Genomic DNA, 23967 nt, shown 5'->3' on the forward strand with positions numbered 1-23967 from the left:
AACCTGTTCAGCATCACAGCAGCACACAAGCCTCCAATGACAGATGAGTAGTGGCTGTACTTGAGATACCCTGGATCTCCCACATGAATATTGAGAATTTTACCACTGAACCACCACCACCGTCTTAGAGATGGCAGAGAGTAAACTGATGTTCAATCAGATTGTTATTATATACACAGTCATGCCCCACATAATGTCCATTCTGGCAGCGGCCAACAGCATATACATCCGTGGTCCCACAAGGAGGTTTTTTTGTTTTTAGTCTGAAGGCAAAGCAGCTCTCCTTTTGTTTATTATTTCTCCCTAACGTTTAAAAACCCCACTCCCAAGAACGAACCATCCGTGAGGATCCAGGCATGCATGGCAGTCTCCGCAGTGCCTCCTCCTTCTCTTCCTTTCTCTGCTCCTAGCTTCATCCACCTGCCCAGGAGCCAGGCGACCCGTTCCCTCCTGGCTGCAGGCACTAGGAGGGCGCCGGCTGGCCTGGGGTGCTCACCGGCTCCCTTCTTCTGGTGGCTCTGGCGGCAGATCAGAAGCGGCAGCACCAACAGGGCAGCAGCAGCCAGGGTACAATTGCCAGCCGCACTCCATGCACTTGTTCCCATCCGGTCCCCGTGGCCACCTCTCTGCCCTCTTCCCTCATGCCTCCTGCCCTGTGCCCGAACATGCCCAAAGTCCCTGTCTGGCTCCCTGCACAGCCCAGCCGCGCCTGCAGCTGCATACCTGGCAAGGCCAGCCTCGTGTATCCAGTGGGTACGGCGGGTTTTGTCTGGGGTGCTGTGGTGGGGCTGCTCCTGGCCCTCGGGCTCACGGAACAGCAGGCAGGACTGGGTACTGCCTGTGTGTATAATATGGTGTTAGCACAGCACCCAAATCACAGAACGTATTGTGGACGTTAAATGATGCATGACTGTACTAGATAAAGTTGGAGAATGGAATTTTGCATCAATTGTGGATGTAAATTGTCTGTTACTACACATCACAGACATTCTCCTAGTAGATGCTCCTTGCCAAGCTAAGAGCTGTATCCTAGGTAAAATCCAAGCTTGAGCTTCTCTATCACTTTAGTTAAACCACTGGGTTGTATGGCATATGCCAGGCTTTTCATCCAGAGCAGATTTTGAAATCAAAGGAGTCTGGGAGAGAAATGATAATATAATCCAGGGTGCTGCCATTTATTTTTACCCTATTAATATTTCTTTGTCACCTACGAGGAAAGAAATCTATTTGTAGATTCTGGCTTTTCTTTGAAGAATGGAGGAAAATGATACTGTAAGCAGGTCAAGTCCTATGGCTCTTAAATAGACGATGTGGAAGTTTCCATGTGGGGGTGTGTGTTGGGGCGGGAGAGCAAGGCTTGAGAAGCCCATTGGAAGGCTGTAATTGTTCTTTCACAGTGCAGGCGTAGATGTAGATTTGATCTAATTAATTTTGTATCCTCTTGACAACTTGCTGAATTTATCTAAGGTCTTGATGAGATTATTGTGGAAAGGGAAGAAGAAAAAAAAAAAAAGTTAAATGTCAGCCACATAGAAAGCTGTTTCATCCCTCTGCCTGCCTGAATCTGCACACCAATATTTGAATTATTTTTTACTAGAGACACCAGCTAAGCCTTTTTTTCACCTATTGTCATCCATTTTCTCAAAAAAAATAGAGGCTTTAAATTATGACTAGTATGGAGACTTGAAATTTTTTTTTTAAAAAAACCAGCAACTTAAGACTTAAAGTATTAAAAAAGAAAAAAAAAAATCAATTCACTTTCTGGAGGTACTTCTTACCTTCATCTGTAGCCAGTTTTTTAAGCCACATCGTCCTTGACATAAATTCATTTTACCCCCCACCCTTTTCCCTCAATCTCTCTCTCTCTCTTTTTCATTCTCTCTCATCTTCTGCACAAACACACACACAACGACAAAGTTTTCTGACAGCTTAATGGAGCTTTCAAGGACTACAGGGACTACGTTAGGCGTGATCTTATTAACTGAACATCTGGGGGAGTTTCAAATGTGCTCTTTAATTGGCTCAACTGCTCTGTGTTGTTCATCTAACTTGGTTTTGTCCTAACAGTAAAATTGTGAAGGGCCCATTTGTATTTGGATCATATGTAATAATGGGGAAAGATAGTAGCTTTGTCTGAACTCTTTCTTTCTGATACTCTAGCTTCATGGAGTTTCATACTGTTATATCAGTTTTACTTTGCAAACCTCACTCACAGACAAAATAGTCAACAAAGGGTAAAATTGTGAAAACCAAGGAATTTCTGGAGGATAGCTTCTTCTCTCTTCTTTTGATATTATACATGAGAATGGCCTCGCTAGCTGCAGGAATTTCCCAGAATACCTAATGCGCACCATGGTCATACAGAGAAAGGGAACAGAAAAGCTGCACCTGCTGGCTGGTCCCAGGGAGATACAGGCTGTGTGAGTAATCCGTAAACTCCTGCAAAGTGTATTGGCCTCTCTGAACGCCTGAAGAGATCCACATGAGTCTCATCATACAGCACCCTAAATTGTAGGAAGGCCCTGAAGTAAACTAGTGAAATGGCACTGCATATACTCAAATACATTGGGTGCACAATAGACGGGATCTCAATCCGTGTCAGAAAGCCACTTGCGGGCCCTGTGAAGGTTTGTCATCCTTCATTAATATTTCTTAAGCTCTTGCACATCCCCAGCCTGGGAAATATCTATGTAAAGAGATTCATTTTTAACAGGGTAATAGGAATTTTTCCTACTCCAATTATTTTTAAATTTCATATTTGTTAAAGGAATGCATTCCTTTTCAACCATGTATCTGAAATTACATTCCTTCACTGAAGTCAGAAGCAGTCATGAACTGCAGAGAAATAATGGAAGTTCAAAATAGTCAACCACTGACAATGCTTTATTAGGAGGGAAAATGGTGTCAAATTTATAGGATGGCAAGCTGCATTGTGCCTAACCTTTTGGACATATTAAAGCATGTCATTTCCAGTCCTACAGCCTCTCGTTATTCATAAATAATAGATAACATTAGACACAATCATCTGACATTTCTTAAGGTATAAATATACCCTAAGTGCTGATGGGTCTTGCACTCCTTAATTTAAAAGCACACAGCAGAAATTTAATGTAACTTAAAATGTCTTATGCAGTTCTATGGATTTGCAGATTCAGTTCAACTCAGCAGATCTGGAAGTGCCAGGCACTGTTATGCTGGGCATTTTTATTATTACAAAGCAGGACCTTAATTTAGGGAATGAAATATGAGCTCAGCTCCCTCTAATCCAGGAATAACAAGGAAAAAAAAGTCTCCCTGGGTTTCTTACCCTCTTGCTTGGTCATGCAGAGGTAGTGGAGTGAGATGCAGGCAACCGATGAAGCCTTCTCAGATGTTGCTTGATGGCTGTGACTTAAGTGGAGAGGAGTTCGTTTTGAGGGGACATTAGATGCAGGCCCTTGAAGGAGGTCAGTCTAAATTCAGTGGCAGGCCACCATCAAGCATGCTGCTTCCTTCTGTCCTCGTCCTAACTAGTCCTAACTGGGCTGATCCCTTCTAGGGCAGCTCTGGCACTGTAGTGCCAAACATTAATTGATGGCCAATGTGACAGAAATGGAGAGCCATGAGGAGCAGCAGAATTTCCCCTCCACATGTTTATCGCAGTGCAAATGGAGACCGAAAGCATTTTTCCTGCAGCTTTGGGCTTTAGCAAATCAGCCTGATTCTATTACAGGAGTTGTTAGTTGCCACTGAGTTGGCTCCAACTCACGGTGACCTGATGTATAACAGAACAAAACGTTGCCCAATCCTGCGCCATCTTCGTGATCTTTGGGATGTTTGAGCTCATTGTTGGTGACTATTGTGTCAATCCATCTCATTGAGGGTTTCTCTCATTTTTGCTGACCCTCAGTTTTACCAAACACAATATCTTTTTCTAGCGATTGGCTTTTCCTGATGATGTGTCCAAAGTAAGCAAGACAAAGTTTCACCATCCTTGCTGCTAAGGAGCATTCTGTTTGTACTTCTTCCAAGAGGGATTTGTTTGTTCTTATGGCAGTCCATGATATATAGTCAGTAGTCTTTGCCAACACCACAGTTCAAGTGCATCAATTCTTCTGACCTTTTTTCCCTTGTCCAGTTTTCATATGCATATGAGACAGCTGAAAAGACTATGGTCAGGCACACCTTAGTCATCAAAGTGGCATCTTTGTTTTTTAGAATATTAAAGGATTTACAGGAGTAGTGACACAATATTTTAGGCCATATGTCACACTTTTGTCAGGTACCAAAGGGAAGTTTTAGGAATTTGTTTCCTTATTTGAGTTTTCAATAAGATAACATATCAATTTTGTGTTCTTTGTTACAGCGTGGATGAATGCAGTGAAGAAATTATCATAAATGAGACCCATGAAAAATTCATTTTTTGGACTAGGAAGGCCACATTTATTTGTTATTAATTTTACAAGTCATTTCTAAAGTTTGGTTATATACTGCCTCAGTAGTGTCTGAGGTTGTACTTGAAAGCTAAACATGTAGATGTGGTTTCTTGAACATAATTCATGTCATTAAGAGTAGTACTTCTCAAGCTCTGGTGAACATAAGAATCATCGGAAGACCTTGTTGAAACATAAATTTTTGTACCCCCCACCCCCACCCCAGAGATTCTGATTCTGAAGGTCTGGACAGGACCTGAGAATTTGTATATCTAACAAGTTCTGGGTGATGCTGATACTGCTCTTATTTAAGATTGCTCACCAAAATTTTCTTGTATTTTTAAATCCTTATTTTTCTACTCTTGGATAACATACTTAACCCTACCAAAGTGTTACATTAAAGTAGTCTGTGTTGAACACTGTAAAATAGTCTGTGTTGAATACTCACACTATTAATTCAGGATTGAATATGCTTCCTGCACGATACCAAATGCACTACATGTATTAGTTTGTTTAATCCTTCCACCAGCACTTGTAGCTGACATTACTGGCTTACAGAGACTGAGTCACTTGTCCAAGGTCATACAGCTAGTTAGTTGTAGAGCCATGACTCAAACTCAGGTCCTTATGACCTCAAAGCTTATGTACCAATAACTCCAGCCTCATCTCTAACCCAGATCCCAAGGACTGAATTTCTGGCAAGTTTAAATTGTTGGTTTTAAGAGTATTCAAGCGGGCCTGTTTCCTCCTGTTTGTTTTATCTTTGCTTTTGTAGAGAAAAATCAAAGCACTGCAAATACTCCAAACAAAGAATCACCTGAATTTCACAATTTTAGAAGAGATCTACTTCCCTGTTTGTAGCTTTGATGCCTCATGAGAGGGCAAAGGAAAAAGATGGGACCAGGAAGTTCAGAAATAGAAATGCTTTGTCTGGTTTCAGAAATCACTTAGATGTTGGGTTTCCAGTCTTATTTAGAAAGAAAATATTGAAAGAAAATGAACTGTGCAAATTCTGCTGAAACCTTGCCGATCTGAAATTATCGTTACCTTTACAGGGACAGTGACAGTTCTCATACATGTAGCCACAGACCAACAATCCAGGGAATGGCTTTTAAAAAAATATCTTACCATGACTCTCAGTGTAGACATCAGCCCATGCTTAGGGTGGAGTTCTCCACTCAGCAGTGTCAAGCTTAAAAGAGCAGAGCAGAGGAGGAATGTGATCCATGAACCAACCGCTCACATTGGCACAGAGTTGGGGGGCAGGGGGAAATGAAGCTGTGTCAGCTCTCTAAGAAATATGAAATCAAATTAGTTTCATGCTTCTTCTCCCTTCTTTTCTTTCTGCTTTGATGGTATCCCAGCAAAAAAAATGGATCAATCTCAAGGGTGGTAGAACTGGAAGTGGGTTTGTCCACAGTTAACCACAGTAAGCATTATTTCAATATGGGAGTTTTAAAATAGTTTCTGATCTGGGAATATTAAAGAGCCAGGAAGCTGCGTGTACTTTGGCATGTTTGGTCATTGGCTGCATAAGTCTTGAAGACCATGGCCCCTCCCACTACTTAATCTTCAGCCTGCCAGAAAAAAAAAATTTTTTAATAAAATGAAAGTTTAAGTTATAAACTCTAAGCCCATTTCCATGGCTGCTGGCATTTCAGTTTATTCCTAAACCATCTGGCTCCCATTAGGCCGTAAGACAAGAAGAAGGCTGCTTCCTGCCCAGATAACCACAGAGAGCTCTCATTTCGCTTTCAGTGTGGTCATCTTGATTGTCTGGGGTATGGCTTTGAGGATAAATTGTCTCCAGTTAGGGCTTCCCTACCCCCAGTGTGTTTTCTCCCCCTCTTACTAAGGATCACAGGAGGCCCTGTGTGGTTAGAGGTGGGATGCTTAGCTCATGATCCTACTGCCTGGCAGTTTGTTGTGATACAAGCAATATGATTTTCAAACAGGAAAAATTGGGTCATTAGATTCCATTCACCCAAGTTATGATGAGGATTTCAAGGAAATCGCAGCCTTGTCTTACTCTAGAGCAGAATCAAAGGCTATTTTTAGGGGACCTGACTCTGGGGCTTTTCTTGGTGTTGTGCCATCTTTCTTTGCTCTCAGACCCAACGCAAACCCGCTCTGGCTCAGCGTTGGAGGAAATGGCCATCCTCCTTTTGCCTTTGCATATTCCCCCAAAGGACACAGAGCGGCTTTGTTGTCTTTGTGGTCACTGGGTCCGCTTAGCACAGATGCCTATTAATCACTTCTCTATGGAGACAGACACATCCATCATATCACAGCAGCTCTGACACAGGCAGTCCAGTGAACGGTGCCGAGGGGTAAAGTGCACACTTAACCATTTCGAGGTATCAGCTGCCTGGCCTCACTCTTAGTGGGGTAATTGAGGTGATAATTGGTATTTACCTTGTTGTCGTTGTTGTGGGCCATTGAATGGATTCTGACTCATAGCAACCCTATAGGATAGAGCAGAACTACCCCATAGAGTTTCCTAATCTGTAATTTTTACAGGAGCAGATCGCCTGGCCTTTTCTCCCAAGGAGCTGCTGGTGAGTTCGAACCACCAGACTTTAGGTTAGCAGCTGAGGGCTTAGGCATTGCACCACCAGGGCTCCTTGGTATTTACCTTAATAGGTGCAATTCATTTTTATGGTTTTTTTTGTTTGTTTGTTTGTTTTGCTTTATTGTTTGGTATGATAAATAACAGATAACATCTCCCAGCTAGCTCTGTAAACTAGAAGGAGTTTGTGTAGTTGAAGACTGAGAGTTTTAATTTTAAAAACAGTAATAATAAATTCAAGTAGACTCCAAAACCATTTGCCGTCGGGTCAGTTCCGACACATGGCATCCCCATGTGCATCAGAGTAGAACTGCTCCACGGGATTTTCAATGCTGATTTTTTTTTTTCAGAAGTAGATCACCAGGCCTTTCTTACAGTGTACCTCTGGGTGGACTTGAACCTCCAACCTTTTGGTTAACAGCTGAGCGTGTTAGCTGTTTGCACCACCTAGGGACCCCTCAGGTAGAGTAGCTGTGCCTTTGATGCAAAGATCTGGAACCTTTGAAACCAGGAGTTTTTCAGTAATGGCTTCCCCGTGGAGCAGAGCAAACTGAAAGGCAGCTTTCTCAGGCAGAAGAGACCCTTGAAATTTTAGGTAAGCTAATTAAGAACTTTCCTTCCAAAACTAACAAGCCTTCTAAACTTCTATTTTACTCATTCAAGGCTTCTCATGGCCTACTTCCAAATGGTATTTCCGGCTCTAGCTCTTATTTTTCCTGTACAAGTATGTATTCCTTCATTCACTTACTATTTAACATGTATTTGCTGAGCACTTACTATGCCTGGGGATTCATGGCCCATCACTTCCTCCTAGAGCAGTGTAGGTGAGAAAGGCGAGCATAAAACAAGTATCCCAAGAGTGATGTTTTAGCACAGAGGACATTCTGAACTTTGGGGACACTCGTAGAAGGAAGTGCTAACCTGGTCTGAGGGAGTCAGAAGACCTCTTTCTTTAAGCTGAGACCTGGAGGATGTAGTTAGATGAACGAAAACGTGGGGCAGGTGTATTTCAGGCAGAGGGAACCTCCTGTGTGAAAAAATGGAAGCAAGTGAGCATGGCAAGGTGACTAGGGAGCAAAGTGTAATGAGACTAGAAATGAGTTAGACCATCAGCCATTACTAAATGCAGACCACATGTTCCTCTCGCCATACCTTTCTTTGATCTTGTTGTCCTCTCCGCTCCAGCTGAAAGACATCCCATGCATCCTAAGGCTTAGCTCAGATGTCATCACCTATGTAAAGCCTCTGCCCACTATTGCAGCAGAAGCAATGCATTTCCTGGCACTTCCACACTTCGGATGTGCTTGTGTGTGAGCCTACCTTCTCCCTGATGGACCACAGCCTTTGTGGCTCACTTACCCCCAGCACCTGGCATGGTGCTTTTAGGTAGAGTGTGCTTAGTAATAGATTTTCCTTGGAAACTCTATGGGACAGTTCTACTCTGTCCTATAGGGTCGCTATGAGTCGGAATCAACTCAACGGCACTGGGTTCTGGGTGGGTGCTTAGTAAATGTTGGCTGAAGGCAGCCACAAGGATGGCTGGACCAGATCTTGTTAAACCAGGAGAAAGATAGTAAATATACCAGGAGAACCACAGCCTAGCCCTGAGTTAGGAGGGCCCTCATTTCTGAAGCACATTGACCCAGAGTCTGGTGCTAGGCTTCCCACACAGAGTGTAGGCAATCATAGAGAACCCTCATGCAGGGCTACCAGAAACTACTTTTTTTAAAAAAGAATTTGGTATTTGATATTTCACAATTCATTGATGTGGTCATCATAGGAAAAGTCAAAATGGTGTTGGAATTCCTCTTATTTTACAGGTTAGAATTGCTCTAATTTTGAATTACATATTGCAGGGCCTGGAGGGGCGGAGGAAACCCTGGTGGTGTAGTGGTTAAGTGCTAGGGCTGCTAACCAAAGAGTCAGCAGTTCGAATCCGCCAGGCACTCCTCAGAAAGTCTATGGGACAGTTCTACTCTATCCTATACGGTCGCTATGAGTTGGAATCAACCTGATGGCACTGGGTTTGGTTTTTTTTTGTTTTAGAGGGGTGGAATGGTTAGTAATCTTTTCATTGCGTTGCCCTCTAAAGAACTTCAAACCTTCCACAGAGACCTCCTTCCAGAGTCTGAAAACTCCCTTACCTCAGAAAAAGAGTAGAGTCTATTCTTTCTCACTTCTGCCAATTTAAGACATGATTTCAGAGAAATCTCTGAGCCATTGTGTGCCTTGCTTCCTGCAATAGGAAAGTGGAAAGAATAACCATTTAGCACCTCATGACTGATGAGAAATAGCTGGTGGTTAATGAATCAATGCGAAGGGATTTTTCAGGTACTGTTTTCATTACTAATGACCCATTTTCAATTGGTGAAAGCAGGGGGCCTTGGGGTTGGTAAGGCAAGGCATTTCAGCACCCCAGGGTGGAAAAACCAGCTCTGATTTTTCCCCTTGCAGTGGGGATGGGGAGCCATTCCACCACACAAAGCCCTTCTACCTCCCCAGGGTTTCCGTGGGGCTTCTGAAGCAGCCGATGCTTGTCCCAGCTCCAGCTTGTGCCCTTTGTAGGAATATGTTTGTTTCCAACTATTAAACTCCACCTGAGCAGTCATTTGTTGCAAATAACCCGTTTTACCCTCATCATCTCTTTTGGAATCATCCAAGAACCAATTTCTTTTCATTTTTAAAATAGTTTCTTTTATTATTGCTCTGAACAAATTCTGAGCACCTTTATAGATTTCTTTTGATTTGCCTGATAGATGCTAATATTAAAATTCTGCTGCACAATTGAAAAAATAATTTATTTCTGTGACTTCAAAAGCAAGATGATAATCACTCCAAAGATGACCCACCAAGTTTAAAAGCCCACTTAAAAAGTTCTCTATAATGTATTGCAAATCCATTTATTCAACAATCATTTATTGAGTGCCTGACTAAGGCCCCTGGGGATGGCTAGGGTCATAAATGCAAATAAAATATGATCCCTGCCTTCAAGGAGCCGATTCTAGAGTTATTGCTCCACTGGGAGTCTAACTATAATCACTGTGTTTTGCTCAGAATTTCCCTTTTTTGTTGATTTGCTTATTTAAACATTCGGGACCTATAGGCAGTCCTGAAAACTTCTAAAATCCAACTGTAGTGTCCCACGGCACATTCTCCTTACATTGCCTCAACGTATCATCTCTTTGGCCACATGGACAACGAAAGCTTTGGAGCTGGAAAGAAAAGTTCTATCTCCCTCCCAGGAGACTGATAGCAAACAGAATCAAATGGCACAGCTGCAACTATCACTCTCAAGCCATCTGTGAGCCACTAACACACCACTTCTACTTTGTGGCTTCTTTTGACCTTTAGATTTGCCCAGCAAGCTACATCATTTAAAGCTCTTTCCTATTCATTTCATTTGATTCTTGTCATAACCTAGTCCCAACTTAGTAAGGCAGTAAGATTAAGTATTTTAACCCCACTTTACAGGTGAAGAAGCCCTGGTGGCACAGTGGTTAAGAGCTATAGCTGCTAACCAAAAGGTCGGCAGTTCAAATCCAACAGCCACTCTTTGGAAACCCTATGGGGCAATTCTACTCCATCCTATAGGGTCGCTGTGAGTTGGAATCGACTAGATAGCAACAAGTTTTGGAGATTTTACAGGTGAAAAAACTGAGGCCCAGAGGTCTTAAGTCACTTGCCAAAAGGTCACCCAGCCAGAAGATGGGAGTATAAGAGCCCAAGCCTTTGGAGATATTCTCCAGTGTTGCTTGCACCACCCCCTAGGGTCTCTCAGTCAAGTCTGATGTTTTCAATCCTTCACAGTAACCAATGTCACAAGGTTGATTTGATCATTTTTATGAATGTTAGTTTGTCCTCTTTTGTGATATAAGCAGAAAGCTTTAAATTTGGAAGGTGTTTTCAAAAATCTTGAACTGTGCTTTCAACTTGCTGTCTGATCTGTTTCTAACTTTGGACATGGGATTTCTGAATTTGTATAAGCAGATGAGAGGAGCCACCTGCTTCTGTGGATGTCTAAAAGCTGAAGAGAAGCAGAAAGGATTTTAAGGGCACTATTTACATAACAAAATGAGACGAGAAAAAAATCTGTCTGAGACACCATTTCCCTCAAAGGTCATATCTTACTTGACATGTTCACAACTGAAACCCTGAACTCAGATGCCACCCACTAAAAAAAACAGCCTATCCCAGTGAAAGAGCAATTGATTTCCATGAGTCTGAGGAGCCCTGGTGGTACAGTGGTTAAGAGCTACAGCGAGCTACGGCTCCTAACCAAAAGTTGGCAGTTCAAATCCGCTAGCCACTCCTTGGAAACACGATGGGACAGTTCTACTCTGTCCTATAGGGTCTCTATGAGTCAGAACCAACTTGATGACAACGGGTTTGGTTTTTGGTTTGGGTTAAGGTAGCCAAGGACGTTGTAACCCAGAACCCTCAGACATGCAAGAATGAAATTTGCAACTTAAAGGAGGGTTTAGAAGCTGTGAAAATTTGAAGATTTTGCAGTTTTTCCAATTAAACAATGAATGAAACAGATGATTGCTACAGTCTTATCCTTTCTTAAGCTGAGAGGTCAATATCAATGGTAGAACGCCAGAGTTAGTTGAAAATTTAGGAAAGAAAAAAACAGTTGCCATCAGTCAATTCTGACTTACGGCGACACCATGTGCATCAAAGTAGAACTGTGCTCCATAGACTTTTCAGTGGCTGTTCTTTCAGAAGGAGATCACCAGGCTTTTCTTCCAAGGTGCCTCTGAGTGGACTCCAACCTCCAACCTCTCCGTTAGCAGCATCACCTGTTAACCTTTATACCACCCAAAACCAAAAAACCAAACCCACTGTGGTCAAGTTGATAGTGACTCCTAGTGACCCTGTAGGACAGAGTAGAGCTGCTCCATAGGGTTTCCAAGGCTGTAAGCCTTTACAGAAGCAGACTGCCACATCTTTCTCCTAATTGTAGATACTTTTTTTACCTACAACTACATAATTTATTGGGAAGACACAGCCCCCATGTATATAAAAAATATATATATATATATATAGAGAGATGCCTGGAAAAGCTCCACTGCCCTGAAAAAAAATGTACCTAGTACTGACAATGGGTGGGGTCTAACCTACCTTAGACTTTACTGAATTCACCAAGTCAATGAGGGAAATTAAACCCATTTTATTCACAGGTGCAGTTATGTGTAGGTGGTTAAAAATGATGTTCAATAGAACCCCACACATAATAAAAATTGAAAGAAAATCAGTTGCTATTTTAGCATGACAACAAGGAAATGCAAATTTAAGGAAGAATTTTTCATTAGCACAATTCCTTGGTGACTAGGTATAAAAACATTTGAATGCAAGACACCCCGCAGTTTGGGGAGCGCCACCACAGAAAAGGTGTGAGTTATAGCCGAATTTCCCTGCTGTTTTTTGCTTCTTAGTTTCTTCACAGAGATAACTCTGGAAATATTTGAAAAGTGACACATTTGGAAATTATTGCCTATCTTACCATCTTCCACGCTCTTTCTCCAGAGTGAATTGCCTGGGTTGCCCTTCATTACTAAGGGCAATTATTTCATCAGAGAATCTTTGTTTCTTGAGAGATACCAGCTTCTATTTATTCCCCACCTAAAGTCACAAACTCTTTGTCACAGAACAATCATTTCCACAGCAACCAACGGTGATGTCACCACTGAGGGGAGGAAGGAGGACAGTTTAGAAAGGAGAAAGGGAGAGAAAGAGAACATAATTTTCGGGCTAAGCTTTCTGGGTTTGAAAACCATCTCTTCAGTAATCAAAATATTTTAGCAGAAAAACCCTCGTGGCAAAGCTGCATTTCTTCAAGTCTTGGCTGTGACATAAGAAAGCATTCTGGCAGAAGTTTAAGGGTTGCATGTTGTGGGTTTGGGAAGGGGTAGAGATTTTTATTTCATGTCATTCTAATTCTGTGCCACTGATATCTGCCAGTAAAATACATTAAACACATTCCAGAAAGAGTAGATTTTAGTAGATGAAAAATGTATCTCCGGAGACCCAAGAAGGTCCATTTTCTGTCTTGCTATCGTTCCATAATAGGAACAGTGTTTACATTTCCTCAGCCCATGCAGTGCCTCTAATGTATTCGTGTTCTTTCACTCTCCAGAGGCAGGAATTGAGGTATCTGAGATTTTATTTTTTTAGCTACTGCATCAAGCATTTAAGATCTGACAGTTGTGACGTGTATTCTCCCTTGGTTTTAAAAAATAAAAGCTTCAGTGTTTGCATTTGATTAAAATCTCTCAGCTTGGTGGCTGATTAAGCAGGAACGGGTAAGCGACTTTCTTCAGAAACGCAGTACCTTGGTTAATGTAGTGTAAGATTATTGACGGGTGTAGTCACATAATTTTATTAAATTGAAGAGATTAGTTCACCGTGACAGCAAACTCCAGCCGTAATAATGTAACTTGACACTTCTCAAACCCACTTCAGGGCTCCAAATGATCTTTTTTTTCCCCTAAATATTCTTTCAGTTCCAGTAAGGAGGGAGCTTCATTGAGATATTAGGCATATTTACCTGAAATTGAGTGTGCGTGGTCGTTTTTGGAGGGGTGATGTAAAATCAACATAAGCACTTGTAATCCGTGAACTTCAGCTATTCTCTTTCGCTATGAATGACACATACTCCCTTTCCTCTGGTTGCTTGAAATGTAAACGTAGTTTATCTTCAGACAGAGGCCAGGGTGCCCACAAGGAGGTCCTCAGAAGAGGCTTCTGGTGGAAGCCTGAAGAGTTGGGCTGTTTGTTCCCTTAACCTACATAAAAGGGGTCCCTGGATGGTCCACATGTTTAGACACTGGACTACTACTTGAAAGGTGGGTGGTTAGAACCCACCCAGGGGCACCTCAGAAGTAAGGCCTGGCGATCTGCTTCCAAAAGCAGTTCTACTCTGTCACACACGGGGTCATCGTGAGTCAGCAATTAACATCAACAACAAAAATGTGCATAAAAGTGTTGCCTCTTCCTCCAGACTCAAAATATCTGGGTTATCTATGAGGAGAAGATCTAAAAAGAGATGCAGAGGGAAAGAGGGATAAATGAATTTTAAAGATTAATAATTGCTGTATTTCAAGGAGTGAAGCACAGTAGAAAGAGTGTGTACTTGAGAGAATGAAAAACACTTTTTCAGAACACAAAAAACAAATGAGGCCTATTTACACACTTCACAGAGGGGCCTTCAGGAGGATTAATTAGTTAATGTTTGGCAAGCTGTGCCTTGTAGACAAGTTACGCAGAGGTGCTGTTGTCACTTATTACTGTTATTAATTAACAGGGTGAATGCCAAACAAAAATAATTCTAGTGGTATGCTTCATTTCTTAACACCATATATGATGTCTATTGCAGGAGTGATTCGGGAAAGTTACCTCAAAGGCCATGACCAGCTGGTTCCTGTCACCCTCTTGGCCATTGCAGTCATTCTGGCTTTTGTCATGGGGGCCGTCTTCTCGGGCATCATCGTGTATTGCGTCTGTGATCACCGGCGCAAAGACGTGACAGTGGTGCAGCGTAAGGAGAAGGAGCTCACCCACTCTCGCCGGGGCTCCATGAGCAGTGTGACCAAGCTCAGCGGCCTCTTTGGGGACACTCAGTCCAAAGACCCAAAGCCAGAGGCCATCCTCACACCACTCATGCACAATGGTAAGCTCGCTACTCCCAGCAACACAGCCAAGGTGCTCATTAAGGCTGACCAACACCACCTGGACCTGGCAGCCTTGCCCACCCCAGAGTCCACCCCAACACTGCAGCAGAAGCGAAAGCCCAGCCGTGGTAGCCGTGAGTGGGAAAGGAACCAGAACCTCATCAATGCCTGCACGAAGGACATGCCCCCCATGGCCTCCCCTGTGATCCCCACGGACCTGCCCCTCCGGGCTTCCCCAAGTCACATCCCCAGTGTGGTGGTCCTGCCCATCACGCAGCAGAGCTACCAGCATGAGTACGTGGACCAGCCCAAAATGAGCGAGGTGGCCCAGATGGTGCTGGAGGACCAGGCTGCCACCTTGGAGTATAAGACCATCAAGGAGCATCTCAGCAGCAAGAGTCCCAACCATGGGGTGAACCTCGTGGAGAACCTGGACAACCTTCCCCCCAAAGTCCCACAGCGGGAAGCCTCCCTGGGCCCTCCAGGATCCTCCCTGTCTCAGAATGGCCTGAGCAAGCGGCTGGAAATGCACCACTCCTCTTCCTATGGGGTTGACTATAAGAGGAGCTACCCCACGAACTCACTCACAAGAAGCCACCAGGCCACCACTCTCAAAAGAAACAATACTAACTCCTCCAATTCCTCCCACCTCTCCAGAAACCAGAGCTTTGGCAGGGGAGACAACCCGCCGCCCGCCCCACAGAGGGTGGACTCTATCCAGGTGCACAGCTCCCAGCCATCGGGCCAGGCCGTGACTGTTTCGAGGCAGCCCAGCCTCAATGCCTACAACTCACTGACGCGGTCAGGGCTGAAGCGCACTCCCTCGCTAAAGCCGGACGTACCTCCCAAACCTTCCTTTGCTCCCCTTTCCACATCCATGAAGCCCAATGATGCGTGTACATAATCCCAGGGGGAGGGGGTCAGGTGTCGAACCAGCAGGAAAGGCGAGGCGCCCGCTCAGCTCCCCAAGGTTCTCAACTGCCTCAGAGTACCCACCAGACCAAGATGGCCCACGGCAAAGCTGAGGATTCTGGGTCCTCCTCTCTGGGACATAGGGATACTCTCAAAAAATGGGCCATGTGGTTTGGTGAAGGTTTGCAACTGCAGGACTCACCTCCATTCTCTTCCTTCACTCTCCCTCACACCCTACAACAGGTTGGACTCACAAAAGACTTAAATTATCATCACAAACATGAGCCAAAAGCACATACTCACCCATGCACATACACACACCACACTTACACACAAAACACACACACACAGAGGTGAACAGCAACTACATTTTGTCCATGACTGCATGGGACGTTGCCAAACTGGGCTAGCGTTCCAACCTGCAAAATACAGATATGTTTTAAAAAATTTGTGAAAATTAAAAAGACAAAAAAATAATCATTGATAATTCTAACTCAGACTTTAACAATGGCAGAAGTTTACTATGCGCAGATACTGTGAAATGGCCACGAGTGTTACAGCTTTCTGTTATAGCAGATGAATGCCATGTTGGGCAACTATGTCATAGATTTCTGCTCCTCCTCTCTTTTAATGAATAACGTGACCGTTAACGCAAGTAACTCTTATTTATTGTTCACCCTTTTTTCCTTAAGGAAAGGACTCTTCCACATATCATCCTATGAACAGCTCTTCAGAAAGCCCATTGAAAGTTAAACTATTTAACGTGAAATCCATTAACTGGAATAATTGAGTTTATTTTTACAATAAATTCACTGAGTAAATAAGTTGGAGCTGGAATTCTGAGCTTTGTGTTTGGACTCTCTGACCTCTAGCTAAAGGAAAGAGTTAAGAGGGGGATGTTTATTCAAATCTATCAGTTAACTTGCAGGACAGGTCTCTGGCCTATAACATGCAAAAAATTAATTTGCTTAAAAGTCCTTCCAGATCCTAACTTCTAAAGCAACCAGGAGAGAAACTTTTGGAACGGCACATCCTCCGTGTCCCATTGCTGACAACATGGCTTTGTCAGTGGTTACTACTTTCTGTGAAGGCACCAGCTTGTGATCCGCCATCTCATTTCACCTTGCATGTGAGACAGCAGACAAAATCCGCAAACGGTGTGAACTAATTAATATGCCGGCTGCTACCCTGCATAAGCTAATGGTTTGATCACACGGGTTTTTTGTGGGGTTACATCTGTGAATAGCCTGTTTTCCACATGTAAATTTGTGCCTTACACCCTGAGTTGTGTACACTTGTAAGCTGTCAATATGATAAACTTTTGCCCCTTTCGAAAGAAATGCAGATATTTATTTTAACCCTTCCTCCCCCACCTCCACTCCAGCCCTCTGGGAGATTGGAGTCAAGTAGATGGAAGAAAAATGCAGTGGTGAACGTCACAATCCCATAGCCCAGGAAAGCTGGGGACACCACACCCTCTAATTCACACTTCCTTCTAGTCGTGCCAACTCAAACCACCCTTCAGCCATGCTGCTGCCAAGCATGGACCCCAGTGTTGTGGGTGGCAAGCCCCTTTCTTCCTCCAGAGCTCCCTGTGTCCCTTGTATTCTCAAATCATTTCAATAGGGTGATATCCTCATTAGCCAGCAGGAAAAGGACTAATACTCCAGCCTTCATTTCTGTTGTGTCCACTTGCTGGAGAACATGCTGTGTGCGGTCAGGTAGCCACCGGGGAGGGGTCTCCAAGCCATGTGCTCAGCACACACGTGCAGTGCACACAAAGAAATGATGTGGAAGTCGATGCAGGCAGGCTGGTCCCTGCTGTGATTAACAAGTAACTCAAAGTCCAAGGCCAACCACAATGGATGCTGCAAAATGTTGACTAGGGTAAAAGATTTTTAATTTTTTAGAAAATGTATCCTTTTGTTGTTGTTATTGTTTGTAGGGGGTGGGAGGGGAGGATGCGTGTTTTTCTCCCCTTGGTTTTCGTTTGCCCAAACACGCACGAAGGGACTTTTGTTTACTCTATCATAAACAAAAAATTGTCAACATACTGTAAAACTTGAGCATTGTTGGTTGTTATTGTTTTGTTCAACAGCTAAACAGTTTATTTGGTGGTCTCTTTGTCTCATTTCCAATTTGATCTTCTGGGTTTAGTTTTTTCTTAATAAAAAAAAACTTGCAAAAAAAAAAAAGACTTGACAAGGACAATTTTGAGTTGGCTAGTGAGAAAATGATGATTGCCTGAGTGTGTAGTGAGGGTGAGGCCCAGCTCTTTTGTTGTTCAGGGTAGGGTTTTGTTGTTGTTGTTATATTTTTGTTTGGGTTTGGTTTTTTTAGTAGACTCAATGGTCACATCCTATGAACTGTATACCCTGAAACCATGAAGTCTTTTCTAGAAACTGAGATCTTGTTTTTTCCCTTGAATTTTCTCTCGAAGTGCAAACATTAGGAAGGTTGTGGGTATATATACACACATCACCCCGCTACCTTCTCCCCATGCTTGACTCCCTAGAGTGTTGAAGGTGCAGTGCCCACCTGCATACAGACCTGTGAGCTCTTCCCGGGGTGTGGGCATCCCTTCTCAGTTGTGTTACATCAATCTGTGTCAAAACTGATCTTCCACATTCCTGCGTCCCATAACCCATCACGTCACGGTGTTAACCCTAAAATGCCCATATGTATTGAGCAGGTCTTCTGCATTTAAGTATTTTCCCCCTTTCGTTTTTTTCCCCACTGTGTGTGGGGGGAGGGTCCATAAACCTGAGTGTGCCTTTGCTTTCCACCCCTGCTAGCCACTGGTAGACACAACCAACTCAGATTTATATTTGTTGTAAAGTTGTAAAAATATTGTGATGTCACCAATTTCCCTTCCATCTCCACATCCCCTAACATCTGATTCATGACTTAATGTATGTTATAAAAAAAAAAAGAGAAAAAGAAGAAAAAAAAGGGAAAAAAGGAAAAGGCTCTTTATTACTGGAAAGTAATAAAACCAGACTGTTCTACATTATCTTTTGTGTCCTGAATGCTTTTATTTATCTCTTTCTTTTTCCCTTTCTAACCCTCCCCCCTCCTTTTTTTTTTTTTTTTGGTATGTTCTACTCTCCCTCCATTTCTATCTGGTTTTCAGAGCATAAATAACCATGTGTTAGAGGCATTTGTTTGCAATACATCCCCTCCCACACCAAATTATTGATGTGTTTTCTTTGCCCGCACCCAGCCTGAGCAGGACTTTAGCAGAAGCCACCAGTAATTAAAAGGCAGAGCACGCATTGACTCTGTCTATTCATTTTATGCATTTTCTTTTTATGGGCTTGTTCATCATCAAACATTTATGGTAGTCTTGATAGTTTAAGAGATCAAGGCTAGGATTTTAGTATGTAGGGTCCACTAAAAATAGATCTCAGCACAGATGTGACTTCAGCCTTTTTACATATTAATAAGGTGGAAGGTGCTGGATTTTACTCCTTGTTAGCATTTATCTCTGGTAACCCAGAAGACACAGTTGGTGGTATATTGGGATACAGCACTTGATTTTTATTTTGCAGAATAGCAATATGAAATGCCTAGATCAGGCTTTCCTTTCCGGGATATTTTTAAAACATCTATTTAAATAAGTCCTCAGCTATAGGAGTTCACTTTTGACTGTTTGAAACAAATTTTTTTTTTTTTTTTTTTTTAATGTTTTGGGTCAGTTTGAGTGTAGGAAAGCTGTGGGCTGAGGTCTTAATTCACACCCATAGTGGTCTCAGCCCAGCCCAGTCACCATTTGATAAGTCATGTCTAATTGTGTTTCTTGAATTCTACCCACAGTGTGAAGAACTGTTAGGCACAAAGCTGAATATGGTGTAGTTTCTGCCTCCTCATTTACAAAGAGAGATATGGCATTTCCCCAGTAATACCACGGGCAGGGATGGCAAACATCTGGGACAGGAGGTGACATTTCGCCTGGCTTTTACAGAATAAGTAGGAGTTCTCTGGACAGCTAGGCCTGGTAGAGGGGATAACTTGTCCAAAGGTGCAGGTGTACTGTGTTTGTGAAACATAAAAAGTTTACCTGGTGGAGGAACCTGGAAGGCATTATGCTGAGTGAAATTAGTCAGAGGCAAAAGGACAAATATTGTATAAGACCACTATTATAAGATCTTGAGAAATAGTATAAACTGAGAAGAACACATACTTTTGTGGTTACGAGCGGGGGGAGGGAGGGAGGGTGGGAGAGGGTTATTTACTGATTAGTTAGTAGATAAGAACTGCTTTAGGTGAAGGGAAGGACAATACTCAATACATGGAAGGTCAGCTCAACTGGACTGGACCAAAAGCAAAGAGGTTTCCGGGATAAACTGAATGCTTCAAAGGTCAGCGGAGCAAGGGCAGGGGTTTGGGGACTATGGCTCAAGGGGACTTCTAAGTCAATTGGCAAAACAATTCTATTATGAAAACATTCTGCATCCCACTTTGAAATGTGGCATCTGGGGTCTTAAATGCTAACAAGCAGCCATCTAAGATGTATCAATTGGTCTCAACCCACTTGGATCAAAGGAGAATGAAGAACACCAAGGTCACACGATAACTATGAGCCCAAGAGACAGAAAGGGCCACATGAACCAGAGACTTACATCATCCTAAGACCTGAAGAACTAGATGGTGCCCGCGCACAACCAATTACTGCCCTTACAGGGAGCACAACAGAGAACCCCTGAGGGAGCAGGAGATCAGTGGGATGCAGACCCCAAATTCTCATAAAAAGACCAGACTTAATGGTCTGACTGAGACTAGAGGAATCCCGGCAGTCATGGTCCCCAAACCTTCTGTTGGCCCAGGACAGGAACCATTCCTAAAGACAACTTATCAGACATGGAAGGGACTGGACAATGAGTAGGAGAGAGATGCTGATGAAGAGTGAGCTACTTGTATCAGGTGGACACTTGAGACTGTGTTGGCATCTCCTGTCTGGAGGGGAGATAGGAGGGTAGAGAGGGTTAGAAACTGGCAAAATTTTCACGAAAAGAGAGACTACAAGGGCTGACTCATTAGGGGGAGAATAAGTGGGAGCACGGAGTAAGGTGTATACAAACTTATATGTGACAGACTGACTTGATTTGTAAACGTTCACTTAAAGCCCAATAAAAATTATTTAAAAAAAAAAAAAAGTTTAGCTGGCCTTGAGCAGGGTCTATGGAGGAGCAAGGCTGGGAAAGAGGGTTGCAGTAAGAAAAGGAAGGGCCTGGTTGCCATGTGCTCGGATTTTAGCTGTTGGTGGGCAGCTGAGTGCTTTGGGAATGTACAAAACAGCAGATAAACACAGCATTTGTGCTTTAAGAAGCTACCTAGCAGTAGTTCGGAAAAAAGGACTAGTCCACAGAGAGGCTGTGGGCAGGCAGAGCAATATGTCAAATGGCGGCTGTCTTAGTTACCCAGTGCTGCTCTATCAGAAATACGACAAGTGAGTGGCTTTATCAAACAGCAATTCACTTCCTCACATTGTAGGAGGCTACGAGTCTGAATTCAGGGCGTCGGCTCTAGGGGAACGCTTTCTGTTTGTCTCTCTCTGTCCCTCTCCTTCTCTCTCCCAGCTCTGGGTGAAGGTTCTTGTCTCTTTGCAGGTTCTGTTCTTCACGTGATCTTCATGTAGTATGGCATCTCTCTTCCCCCATCTCTGCTTGCTTGCTTCCTTGCTTACCCTGATCTTTTATATCTCAAAAGTGATTGACACAAGATACACCAGACACTAATATTGCCTCGTAAACATAACAAAGAAAACTCATTCCCAAATGGGATTTTAACCATGGGTACAGTGGTCAGGATTTACCACCCATACTTTTGGGGGATACAATTCAATTCATAACAGCAATCAAATTCTAGGTGTGATACAAATGAAAACCCCACCTCTGATTTCAGATTCTTTAGGAAACAAATGAATCAGCTCTGTGATTGTTCTCTCTTTTGCCAGATAAAAGGGCTTCCTTCTCCTTATGTGACTGATGGGTTTGCCCTGCCCAGTTATACCCAAATATCTTACCATAGAACTGAGGGAAGAGGCAACAGCTAGTCTGACACTAAGTGAAGGAAGCTGAGATCCACTGAGGTGAAGGGAGTTACCCATGATCCCAGAGCTGGCAGTCAAGCCACTCTTCCAAAGACAAATTCTATGTCTCTACCCCCATTCAGATCATTATACAATCCTAGCTAGAAAGACTTGGCACCCATCTCCACACAGCCTCTCCATCTCCCTCAGTCATCCCTTCTCATTAGGAAGTCCCTCGTACAGTGCCTGGCCCTACTCCAGCTGGGCATCCCAAATTCCTTCGTCTGAGCCAAGGCAAAGGGGTGGGGCAGGAGCTGGGATCACACTGGCTTGAAGCAGACAATCCCTGCAAAGCAATCTGATACTTGGTAGTGGTTGCTTCTGCAGAAGTCAGTTTTGCTAGTCTGGTGAAGAGGTGGCAGAGGCCAAACAGGTGCAGCCTGTATTTTAGCTGGGACTCCAGGGATGTCCCCACTCAGATGTAAGAAGTCTCTCAGACAACCCAGAGTTTTGGTTAGTGTGTTCGTTTCATTGATACAGGGTTGGAGATTTTTCTAGAGTGTTTGTAGACTTTCGGCCCTAAAAAGTAGCTGTCCCAATACAGCCAATAGGCTAGGTGTTTCACTGAAAAGAAATGCCATGGGCCAGCCAGATCTGAAGTCTTGGACCTGCCTGCTTTCCTGAAGTGCAATGTCAAGTGAACACAAACTGGCCTCCTTGTTCAGCCTTGTAATTTGGCAGAAGCCAAACAAGATGTCCCAGAACCACAGTGCTTAGGTTTTACTGCCTGAACAAAAGCTCTTTCAAAAAAAGCCATTCAGCAAGTGAAATAAAAGTGTCAGAAAGGCACCTACAGTTTCAGACACTGGTACATTTTTCTTGAGGGAAAGGGGTGAGGGGAATTTAAAAGAACCCTTGAGTAACAAAATAACATGATTAAGAGTATAATCCTTTTCCTGGCTCCGCACTGTGACAGCTGGGTGCTTGGACTCAGTAACCCTTATAAACCCACATCTCACGCTTGTCTTAAAACCAGGTGGTGACGTGTCTCTTATACAGAAGTGGGCAGGGAGGGTTCACATTTATTGATCGGGACTGCCAGACAGATGGGGATCTTCAATATTCCATTTAGAATATTGTATATCCTTAGCTCTAGCCCCCCTGGGATGCCTGAAGGTGGGGGACGGTTGACCTCAACAGAGGGTTAGGGCTGAACTGATGTGCATTAAATGTGGCAGGGCAGAAAAATGTGCAGATGTCTCTCTGGCAAATGGAAATGAAATTTGAGCAAATCAAGAGAAGCAGCTGAGTGGTGGGATGTCCCCCACCCCTCTCTGCAAACACATCCATGCACACATGTGCACACACAAATGCAATCATGGTAGCCTATTCCTCTGGGCATCTAAAACCAAAAATATCCCAGAAGTCAAAAGCCATATCTGCTGAAGGTGGACCCTTTGGGAGGCCTTTCATCCCTTTTTCTGGTAAAGCATGAATCCCACCTCAGCACTTTCTGGTCTCAAAATGGACTGCCCCAAAAGGAACTGTCATACACTACAGTCTCAGAAATAAGAACCAGGACCTTTGCCAAGATATCTGGACACAGGCCCCTCGCAGCCCTGTTGACCCTGGCTAAGGAGCCAGTAAATTTCTTATCTTTGCTAATTGCCTTCAGATAGAAGGCTCCCTTGAGAATCATTAGCGACGTCCCAAGAGCAAGTCATCGGTCCTGCTAACAGGCTGCAATAATGGTCCAAATAAAGAGAAGCCAATGAAGGTGAAAAGTAGGTAACCATGAAATAAGAAGCATTTTTACTGACATTTTTCAGCATTAAACATTTGGAGGTGACATTGGACACCAAGCCAAATGCCAGGAAACCAACACGAGGGAACACAGATTGGATTCCCGAGGGTTTCCTAGGATGAGAAAGATGATGAAAAATCAGACCTAGAACCAAAAAAAAAAGGCTCTGTTTTATCCTGTTCATCACAACAATTGCCCTCACCGTGTTATGGAGTGGTGGTAAAGTGGGCTGATCTCAGGAAAACTTAATGTCGCTTTTCTGGTGTGAATACCAAACGTTTAGCACATCCATCTAGTCCCATGTCTGTGCAAAAGCATGTATTTCAACAAAGTGGATAAAGTTTGTTTCATAAAAATTAAAAGTGGAATGGTACCACCCAGAGAAAAGCAGGGCTTCCAATTGTCAATGACAATGGCCTTTTACTTTTATAGCATTTTACAATTCGCAGACATAATCTTGCCCATTATATGGCTTGATCCTCCTAACAGCCTAGTGGAGTGAGCAACACATATACATATACGATTACTTCACTTTACAGATAACAGAGTTTGGAAAGAGGGGTCTTTTG

General features: G+C 43.3%; 1 protein-coding gene and 1 pseudogene across 1 annotated transcript in view; both read left to right on the plus strand.

Annotated features, from left to right (window-relative positions):
- Positions 1 to 17241, plus strand: part of SEMA6A (semaphorin 6A) — a 152231-nt gene extending 134990 nt beyond the window's left edge. Inside the window, exon 19 of the mRNA XM_010590486.2 lies at positions 14357 to 17241. Within this exon, the coding sequence (XP_010588788.1) occupies positions 14357 to 15555 (1199 nt within the window). The 3' untranslated portion in view covers positions 15556 to 17241. The remainder of the gene's footprint in view (positions 1 to 14356) is intronic.
- LOC111750583 (uncharacterized) lies at positions 16974 to 17811 on the plus strand (annotated as a pseudogene).
- The last annotated feature ends 6156 nt before the right edge of the window (positions 17812 to 23967 follow it).

This window comes from Loxodonta africana, chromosome 2 (genome assembly GCF_030014295.1).
Source record: "Loxodonta africana isolate mLoxAfr1 chromosome 2, mLoxAfr1.hap2, whole genome shotgun sequence".
Lineage (NCBI taxonomy): Eukaryota > Metazoa > Chordata > Mammalia > Proboscidea > Elephantidae > Loxodonta > Loxodonta africana.